The 10720-nt window shown below is 50.0% G+C and overlaps 1 protein-coding gene across 1 annotated transcript in view; it reads right to left on the reverse strand.

Moving 5' to 3' along the window:
• The window catches only part of BCR (BCR, RhoGEF and GTPase activating protein), a 128868-nt gene that overhangs the window by 11321 nt on the left and 106827 nt on the right, over nucleotides 1-10720 (reverse strand). The window contains exons 17-18 of the mRNA XM_019539157.1: nucleotides 377-436; nucleotides 125-234 (exon numbers count right to left, since the gene is read on the reverse strand). Coding sequence (XP_019394702.1) covers nucleotides 125-234; nucleotides 377-436 — 170 coding nt within the window. The remainder of the gene's footprint in view (nucleotides 1-124; nucleotides 235-376; nucleotides 437-10720) is intronic.

A 10720-nucleotide genomic window follows, 5' to 3' on the forward strand; every position in this document is an offset into this window, starting at 1 on the left:
GGCTGGGATGATCTAGTTGGGGATGGTCCTGCTTTGAGCAGGGGGTTGGACTAGATGACCTCCTGAGGTCCCTTCCAACCCTAACTTTCTATGATTCTTTGAGAACTGTGACTGGCCAACTCACTTGGTGACAATAGCAATCTTGACTCCAAAGACCCCAGTCTGTTTGCGGGATGGCATTCTTTTCAGGCTGAACTCCCGACTGGTAAATTTCACAGATAGTTTCACTTCGATCTGTCAGGAAGAGACTGTTTGTTATCTTTCAAGCAATACATATTTTATTTTTTTAAAGTATCACAACAAGGAGCAGAGAAAATAAAACATGATAGTAAGGCTTGGCAGAGAGGCAGTGCCAGCCTCAGCTCTCTGTACTTACTCCATTCATTGAGATGACTGTCCGCTGCCAGTCTTTGTCTTGCAGTACCTGTGGATCCAGCTGAAAAACATGGAAGTTACCCACAGGTTAGAAATTGGACCCAGAGAATAGTTCAGCCAGGCCTGAAATTCAGTGCTGAAACAAACACATTCTCCACTTTATCCCAATGTCACAGCACAACAGAGAAGAGTCCCAAGTTCCAGGTGTCAGGTCACTCACCGAGAGCACGCTCCCCTAAACAGGGCTGTATATGAACCGTAAATGTAGAGATGAAAACCCCAGCAATGATGTATGTGCAACACCCACTTAAGGAGTGGAAACCTCTGACAGAAAATCTGCTTCTCTAGCACCAATAACCTCACCTTTAAGTGACAGTCAGACTGCTCACTGCCACTGCAAAGCAAAAAATTATGGCACTGACAACCTGCCCAAGAGGACTGCGAGTTGGCAGAATAGGTTTTCTGAAAAGAAGAGAGTGATCATCTGGAATCCAGCAAGGGGGTTCTTCCTTTCTGAAATAACAGACCGATGAGCTGCTGGCCCCAAACTGAAAGGCAGCTCATTTGCTGGCATCAGCTAGGTTTATAAAAAATTGCTGCACAGGTGTTTTGCTTTTAAAAAGTTTGGGGGTGACAAGATTAGGGATAGGAACTGGGAAGGGAGTTTTTTCTTTCAGCTTTGGGAGCCTTTCATGGGGTTGGGTTCCCCGGCGCAGTGTGTCAGTGAGGTTTAAAGACAGACATCTGTAGCCTCTCTCATCAGTCCCGTCTGAACTTGCCTAGTTCCTCTGCACAGCTCTTCCTGGTGAAGCAGCTAGCAAGGAGGCTGTCTGAGCATTTGTATGGATTTGCTTCACAAGTAAGGAACTGCTGAGAACAATTCATCACATCTTCAAATCACAAACCCTAGGGTTTGCCACTAATGCTCATTTGGTCCAACCTATCCAGGTCTTCAACAACACAATTGTTTGCTTGGGTACCTGGACACCATATCATCCCTTTCACGGACTATTTTTAAGCACCTGACACTGGAGTCATTAGGGAGTAAAGTACATCATTAGCATATCAAAAAGCAAGACCTGAGCTGCAGCACTCTGCTGCTTCCCCCTGGGCACCAGCCTGCAGAGCTTTCTGGAGAGAAGGGGTGACCCAGAGGACAGAATGGTTTCCTGAAGCACGCTCCTTCCAGGAGCTTCCCATAGCACTAGTTCCACGCTGCTCCAACTGTGAGCTGGGAGACAAATGTTGTAATGCAGCCCCAAGTGGGGAGTTTGGTTCACAATTCCCCAGTGACCAGCAGGGCTGGAGCACTGAGGACTTGTCATACTGGGGCTCAGGTAGAAATGAAAAGTGGGGCTGAGAAAGAGTTGGTTCAGCAACATTACCAAGCGTGCCCAGCACCAAAATCTACCTGTTCCTGAAAGTAACAATGCCCACTAAACTCAAAGTACATGATGTCTCAACAGTCAGTCTCAGAGGAAGAAAACAGAGGAGGAACATGGAGTGAAATTCAGGAGGACCTTCCCTGAGCACCCCAATCCAAAGACAGATGTCAGCCATGTCCTTTTTAAAACCCTGCTCTGACTTGGAACCAAAGCAAGATAGCAGCTGAAATCTGCTGAGAAAAGCACCAGATGTCACAAAGGGAAGTGGATGAAGCACCCTAACCCAGAACATCCTATTCTTTTTCACTTCACCTCCAACATAAAGGCAAGAAATGTTCCCCACCCTGACAGAGCACCTGGCTGTTGCAGGAATCCGTGGATCAGTACAAGCTTGGACGCTGGATCTAGACTCTCCATTTTCAGGTCTTGCTTAATTTTTTGCAACATGAAAACCAGAAGATTGGAAGCCAGCCTGTCATGTCCTAGAGATTAGCAGTGTATGTGAACCATACACCTGCAAAAAGCTCCAAATAGCTCAGACTGAGCTTGGAGGAGAGAGATCTGAATGCAGAATTGTATGAGCAACTGGAACCTGACTGAAGGAAACAAATCTTGGTCTCTCCTGACGTGGCTCTGCAATATAAAATCCTGCCCCTGGACCCCCGATGACTGCAGAGCAGGTAAACGCTCTTGCCTTGCACCATGGGAAGTATGGATTCAGAATCCACATCTTGGTGGGCAAACAGGAAGATACTTAAATAAAATGAGTCCCACAGCACAACCACCTTCCCTGCCCCAACCCTGTGCAAAACAAGGTCAAACATTGAACTAGATAAAACAATGCAGGGCAGTGCTGAGGCAGCACCTCGTAAACGTTTGGTCAGCGGTCAATGCCAGTCGCTGATATTCTATAACATCAAACAGCCTCTCTTGATAAGTCCCAGTCCCCTCTACCAAGTATCAACACATATGGCCAAATGCTGCCCTCAGAGATCAGAGATATCAGACCTACAGAGATCAGACCCCAACCCCTGCCTCCCAGACAAGCAGAGAGAGAAAGCGAGTCAGGCCAACCTTTCCTCCACGCAGTTTGTTACAGATATGGGCCCACAGTGGGGTGCTGCTCACACACGTGCGTTTCCCTGTAGAATTGGAGCGGCTTCTGTAGGTGCAGTTGTGGCAGAAATACTTGAAGACTCCTTGCAAGGAGTAGTCGGTGACCAGCAGCTCCCACATCCCGGCTGTGCAGTGTTGAGGAGATCAAAGACTGGTGCTTAGTTGCTGTGGCTTCTAAAACCCTCAATCTCAACCGTCTGCCAAGAGGTTTTTGGCTGGAATTTGTCAGAAGGACCTGCCCCCTCCGGGACAGATGGCCAAGTCCCTTCATATCAGCTGTAATCCGTGTTGTTTTTTCCTCCAAAAAAGTTTCCAAGGTGGAAGTGCTGGATCTTTCAACAACACGCTATTCCCAGAATCAAGAGGAAACCATTTCTGAAGTGTCTGGTTTCCTACGAACTGAACTCAGCATTCCTGAAAACCTGATTACTGGATGACTCTGATCTGTTGTTAGAAACTTTGTGGTAACCAGGGATCCTGGCTTTTCTGTTTAAAAATCCCAAATTCTCTGATAAAAATCCCAAATTTTCTGATTAAAAACCTCAAATCCATGTTTTCCTGTGATTAAAATGAAATGCTACTATCTATCTGTCTCTATCTCACTTGAACACAATGTTTTATTGCTATATTAACAATTTTAAAGCAATTTGGAAGCCTACCAGTGCCTCAATCATTATAATAAAATAAATTCTAAATACCTATATACTTTGGGGTTTGATGTTGTTTTTTTTTAAATCATGGAAAATCAGAGCTTCACCTGCCCCCTTTGCTCACCAGCATGTGGGTCCAGCTGTGGTTGTTGTCCCTCCACCCCCTGGCTTTGTGGCACTGAGCAGCCCTGATATGCTGTTGCCCCTCACTCCCAGCCTGCATCCTCCTGACCCTACTGCTGCCTCTCACTCCCATCCCACAGTCCCCCTTCCCTGCCAGTGCACCCCCTGCTGGAGGGGACCCTCAGCTGCCAGGGCTATAGGACCAGGGCCCACAGCCCCCTTCCCCCCAGTGCCCAAGTCCTGGGTGCTGCATGTGGGAGGTAGCAGCTGCTGCAGCCAGAGCAGAGTGTAGAGCCCAGCCCCGCTTCCTGTGGAGTGGAGCCTGTATGTGTATGCAGATATGGGCTGCCTGCTCCAGGGCTCAGGGCCCCCCCGTCCTGCTGCCCTGGAGGCCTTCATGGCCCAGCAAGTGGGTCTTGGGAGTGGGAGTGCAGGGAGGCTCAGTGCTGCTGTCACTGCTGGGATCCACCCTGTCCCACTCCCTCCCTCCCTCAGCTTGGGGGCCTCAATCTACCTTCACCCCACCCATCCATGCCCCCTCCCCCTGTAGACTAACCTCCAGGCAGCTGGGGGAGCTGCTCTCTATGCTGTCTGGCTGTATTTCTGGCCACGTGCATATTTGCACGCTTGCACATGCGCAAGATGCCCCCTGCGTTCCACTGCCCCCAGCAGGCACTTGCAAGCTGGAACTCTGCCAGCCTGCAAGGGGCAACTCACAGTTTCCAACGTTTTTCTCCTTCAAAGGAGAACTTTCATGGTTTTCTCCTTTCATAGTTTGTAGGGTCAGAAGGGACCTGAGCAGATCATCAAGTCCAACCCCCTGCCTTGGCAGGAAAGAGTATTGGGGTCAAACGACCCCGGCAAGGTGTTTGTCTAACCTCCTCTTAAAGACCCCCAGGGTAGGAGCCAGCACCACTTCTCTTGGAAGTTGGTTCCAGACCCTAGCCACCCTAACAGTGAAGTAGCGCCTCCTGATGTCTAGTCTGAATCTACCTTCTGCCAGCTTGTGATCGTTATTTCTAGTCACTCCTGGTAGTGCTTGAGGGAACAGGGACTCCCCTAATGCCTGCTGGTCCCCCCTGACTAGTTTGTAACAGGCCACTGGATCCCCTCTCAGCCTTCTCTTGTGGAGGCTGAACAGGTTCAGGTCCCGTAGCCTCTCCTCATAGGGCCTGCCCTGCTGCCCCCTGATCATGCAAGTGGCCTCCTCTGGACCCTCTCCATGTTGTCCACATCCCTCTTGAAGTGTGGTGCCCAGAACTGGACGCAGTACTCCAACTGCAGCCTGACCAGTGCCGCACAGAGGGGGAGGATCACCTCCTTGGACCTGCTCGAGACGCATCTGTGGATGCATGACAAGGTATGGTTGGCCTTCCTGACTGCATCCCCACGCTGCAGGCCCATGCTCATTGTGGCATCAGTGATGACTCCAAGATCCTTTTCTGCCCCTGCACTGACGAGAAGGGAGCTCCCCAGTCCGTAGGTATGCTGCTGGTTCTCCCTCCCCAGGTGCAGCACCTTGCACTTGTCAGTGTTGAACCCCACCCATCCTGTTCTCGTCCGCCCACCCCTGTACCCTGTCTAGATCCGATTGCAGCCTATTCCTCCCATCTAGCTTGCCCACTCCCCCCCACATCTAAGTGTCGTCTGCGAATTTGAACAGGGTGCTTTTTACCTCCTTGTCCAAGTCACTGATGAAGATGTTGAACAGTGCAGGCCCGAGGACCGAGCCATGGGGGACCCCACTGCCCACATCCCTCCAGGTCGAAAATGACCCATCCACCACCACTCTCTGGGTGCGGCCCTCCAGCCAGTTGGTGACCCAGGATCAAGGTAAGACTAACTGGCCTATAGTTTCCCGGGTCCTCCTTTCTCCCTTTTTTGAACATGAAAATCCACACTTTGAAGAGAAAATCCACACTTTTTCATGGCAAATGGAAAATCTGGATCTGTGGTGGTAACAGCGCTTCTGGTACCATCTCTCATACTATGCATGGCTGAGAAAATGGTTGTTCATGCACTCTTCCAAGGAAGGCTCTTTAAGGAGCATATGCATCACCAAGTAGTGATTAAATAGTAAGGGCGGGCAGGGAAGCAGCGCATGCGAAAACCATTCAGAGAGGCTCCGCCTATTTCAAGTATGACAGGAGAAGTGCCAGGAGGTGCCCAGGCAGCATCAGTCTTGCTCAGTCATAGTAATGAACTCCCACTGTGTGGAGCAAGGCGAAGGCAAATAAACAGATGTTACAAAAGATAAACCAACTGCAGTTTTGCTCTTTGTCTCCAGAGTGAATGCCATCTGGCAGGTTAGGATTGTCAGGAGTCTTCTTTGAGGCAATAGCCAGACAGATGACTGTCCTTTGTGATTAAGCCCTGGTGTTCGCCAAAGGCTGTTAGAACAGCTTCTGTTACCTATCCCTTCCCTTTCCACAGCATTGTGCATGGTCAACTCCCCGACCCCTCCAAACTCTGGCTGCTGGATCGGAAGGCCTCCTCCGCTCCCTGCAGCTGGAACCTCTCCAAGGAAAAGAGTTTGTACTCCACAGAGAGGAAGCTGGGAAAAATGAGTACGAGAAAGTCAAGGTTAGATGGCAAGTACCATCTAACCCCGGTATGCAATGGGATCAAACGTTCAAGGCTAAAGCGCTTTCCAACGTTATTTGAATAAACGCTCACTCCACTGCTGAACAAGTCAAGAAAACCAGGCCCAGCAACCTGATAAAACCACAGAAGGAAACAACAGAGCTAAAGGGAAGTGGACAGCATAGCTTCCCTCATCTCTCAGCAAGCTGGCACTGCTGTACTGTACAGGCAACTGGCTGACAGGGTCAGCAAGGGTAGCATGGGGAAAGGGCAGCTGAGTCAGAACAGGGCGCTGGGCTGGAGGGTGAAGGCACAGGAGGCTAGTAAATGGGACGGCTCAGTGCAGGAGGAGACAGTGGCTGGTGGAAGGTCTGATTTATGGGTCAATGACCTGGAAAAAGGAACATTCAGTAAAAGAACAGACCCTGGAGGTTCAAGAACAGAACCCACGCGGAGGACAACTGCTCTCCGTGGACGAACCCATAGGAGCCGTCAGGCCAAGCACACTGCTAAAGACCTGGGAGGGCTCCTAGTGTCAGCTACCCTTGCATTAATTTCAGACTGCGATTATGGAATAGATGCAAATTTCCTTAGATTGATCACTGATTTTTAATACCCAGAAGCCTCTCACATCTCCGCAGAAAGCTGGCGCCTGGCCTGTTTCCAGGACCTTTGGGGGTAGGAACAGACTATCCAGGACATGGAGGAGCAGTCTCGTCACTACAAGTTCTGCCCCAAAAATGGGCGTTGCTTGTGGAAATCACAGCAGGAGCATCTTTAAGCTCTGTTGCTGCTTGCATCGATTCAACTGCAGCAGGGATGCAACTGCTCTGTGGCTGGCCTTGCTGCCCAGAGCCCCATCAAGCACCACCACCGCCCTTCTTTGGCAGTGGTGATGCTTGTGGTGAGCTTACATTGTGAAGCTCTCCCCCTGCACTCAGCAAATTCCCCCCCTCCAACCTGCACAAAGCACAATAGCTCTGTGCAGCAGAGGTTTCAACATAAAGAGTTAGGCCCTAGAAATGGCTAAGCCCCTGTTTAAGCAAAAAACAATAATGAAGCTAAGGAGACTTTGGGGTTCACAGCACCTTACCGGGTGGGGCCCAAAGAGATGATAGAGAAGAACACACAATAGAAAGGATTTGGGGAAAAAGGTGTGGGGAGGAGAGACAGCAGGACATGGCTGCTGGGGAAGGCAAGGCAAGGCAGGACATGGAGGGGGGGAGGCTCTGCTTGGGTGTAGTTACTTATCTGAGGGGGGGCAGCAGTTCAGAGGGAAGACCCAGAAAGGGGTAAAGCAAGGAGCAACCAATGAAGGGGGAAGAAACGAGGCAGTTTTAAGGTTAGTGTTACACAGTCCCGTTGTTCCCTCCCTTTATTACATTCCCATGGCAGTTTCACACTTCAGCAGTTTCTAATTGTAACGGATGAGAGTTTGTTGTCAGCAGCTCATTACTGCTGGAAACAGGCAGTCCTGCCTGGCCCCATTCTTCCTTGAGCTCACCACTGACATGTTAATCTCCCCCAGCTCTGCCCTTTAGACACAACCAGTTGCTTTCTTCGTTTCCACCCCTGTTTTCATTGCTGTTCTGCATGGACAAGCTGCTTAAATGATCAAGTGAGTGAATGGCCTGGAAACCATCTATCTCCAGGTCTAAAGAATAAAAAAGAGAAGGGAAATGGCTTGACACCCTTCTATATAATGTCACACATAATTAAGCAGATAAGGTTGATGAGTCTGCATGGCAAGAGAGGAACATGGCTGTCAGAGCACCAGAATATTTGTGTTCATGTTCTCCCCCTGAATTGCCACCATTGTTTTGGAGAGGGAAGGGGCTTGTCTGCGTTGCTCATGCAGAAAAAAAAATAATGGAGGAAGCCAAGGTGCTGAGGCCTGTGCCGACGCTGGGACCTGGATGACAAAGCAAAGTAGGTTTATGCAACTAGCCCATTCCCAGGGTTTGTCACAGTCTTGCCGACATCTTTGCTCACCCAGACGCAGTGAGAGAGTAAACAAAGGCAGCCATGCCAACTCCTGCACGGAGCCCAGACCAACCTGCCAGGCAGGAAAAGGGCAAAATCCAGGGGGCAGAAGAGCCAGCTTTCAACCTGCCAAGAATTCATCCCATGAAAACAATGTAAAGGAAAAAAACAACCTTCACTTGAGATGAGAGGAGCTGTCAGGTACCATTTAACTCAACCGGGAGTTTCCTGTTATGTCGAGGCAAAAAATATATATATCCTGACCCCATACTGTGCTTGGGAAGCTCATCTCCTGTCTGCACATAGCAGCGCCTCTGGCATGGTGGGCTGGTGCACCTGTGTCCATGGGAGGTGAGAGCCATATAGCTGCTGCTGCCATTCTCAGGGAAGCAGCCTTTCTAGAGGGGTTGTTCCATTTCATAAGCAGCCTTGTCAGAAATGAATGGGATGGGTTTGTATAATGTGGAGGGAAGTTCAGAACCTACAAACAATGAAGCTTTGCCTGTGGCTATAAAAAGAGGTAAATAAAATATTCCAGAGGAAAAGAACATATGAGCAATGGGTATCATTAAGTCTGCTGCCCGTTCCTGGAAGCTTCTGTCTGGACACAAGGAGTGATTTACAGCCTTCCTTCCTCAACCATGATGCAACAGACCGCTAATAAACATTTCACAGCTCCAGGATCCCACACCAATTGTCCCCATCCTTCCAGCACAGAGAATCTGGTAATTCAGAAACAGTGCTGGGAAGCTGTAGATTTACTGTAAGACCAAATGGATTAACAATACATGGTGGTTTTTAGGCAGTGGAACCTTTTCCCAGTTTCTGCAATGAAAGGATGCAGATGTGAATCCTGACTTCCCTGGGCCACTAGACTCAGTGGGATTTCGGAAAAGCGTACCCAACTCCTTTTGGTTTCCAAACAACTCTACTTGCATTTACGGAGGGAAGATTTTGTCTTGAATAAGGATGACAACAAGAACACATGGTGTCTCAGAGATCCTAAGTGAAAAGACATAATGCAAATGCTTCTGGAAAAAATCTTGAGAGTAAACAAATATTAAAAATAGTAGTAGGAAGAAATACTGACTTCACTAATAATAAATAATTCTTTTCCCTCACCCACGGATTTCTGCTGTTGCATTACAATAACTGTTTTAGATTCTACAAGAGAACTTCCAATACTTAAAAAAGTAGCCCAGTATAGATGCATAGACTTACAGAAGTTAGGGGCTGGAAGGGATCTCATGAAATCATCATGTCTAACCCCCCGCACTAAGGCAGGAAAGGCTGCTAAGGTCAGATGACCCCAACGAGGTGCGCTTCCAGTCATCTTTTGAAAATCTCCAGGGAAGGCGACTGTACCACTGTGGCAGAGCTGGGGAGAAGAGCAGGGAAGAAACCCCGCTCGCCACCCTCCCCCAACCACCCGGGCCCGGAAACCTACCAGAAGTCTGGCCCCAGCATGTAAGTTGCAGAGACAGGACGATGTCTCCACTCACTCCTGGCGGAGAGGGGATGAGCAGTAGAGCCGAGAGCCAACATCAAGACAGGCTGCCAGCTTGAACTGGAAGCCTGAGTGGAGACGTGGCTGTGGCTCCTCAGGTGCCTCTAAGGTGAGGCAAAACACAGCTGATGTGGGGGAGCTTTTCTCACTTTCAGCTCAAGGGAACTGTGACAACAGCTGGTGACTGGCTCCCGGGAGCAGGCAGGGACCTCAAAAGCTTCCTGGAAACCAGATCCAGCAGCGAGCTGAAGAGAGACCACGTCCAGCCGCAGTCGGATGAGGAGCAGCCTGTCCACTCACTTTTTTCTATACCAATACTGAATGGACTATTTGGTATACCCGGAGTCAAGGGAGGCACTTATGGCAACGACGCTGGGGCACAGATCTGATTGAGACTATTAAACACCCGGAGGTATGTGGCAGGAGTGTAGAGACGGAGGAGCTCCCGAACTTGGCACATAAGGCTGCATACTAGGCCTGTGCAAAGCGGCTAGTATTCACTTCAGATTTGGATTTGGCCAATTCAGGGGGCAGCGATTTGATTCAGTGATTTGAATCACTGTCCCGAATCAATTTGGCTGCTGCCAAATCTCCAAATCACCCAGGCCCATCCCCTGCCTGCTCTCCCAGCCCTGGCAATGGCTGCCCCACCTCCCGGCACTTTGGAAAAGAAAGAAGCTCCCACTCACCAGGTGCTGCTGGGCAGGGGGCAAACCCCACTACCTGTGCCACGTGGGGGGCACAAACGCCCTGACCTCAGCTCCCTTATGGCTGCCCTGCCCGCCCCAGCTCCAGCTCGTTAAGAAAAAAAACCCCAAACAAAACCCTGAATTCACTGGTTCCTGCCTGGCAAGAGCCAAACCCCACTGCCCCATGCTACATGCGAGGCTCTTCCACGAGCCTCCCAAAGCCCCGAGGCTGCTGCAGGAGCCGAGCTGGGGGCGGGGGTGTGTGTGTGTGTGTGTGTGTGTGTGTGGGGTTTGGGGCTTGAAGAGGTG

This window comes from Crocodylus porosus, unplaced genomic scaffold (assembly GCF_001723895.1).
Source record: "Crocodylus porosus isolate Cpor-Errol unplaced genomic scaffold, CroPor_comp1, whole genome shotgun sequence".
NCBI lineage: Eukaryota > Metazoa > Chordata > Crocodylia > Crocodylidae > Crocodylus > Crocodylus porosus.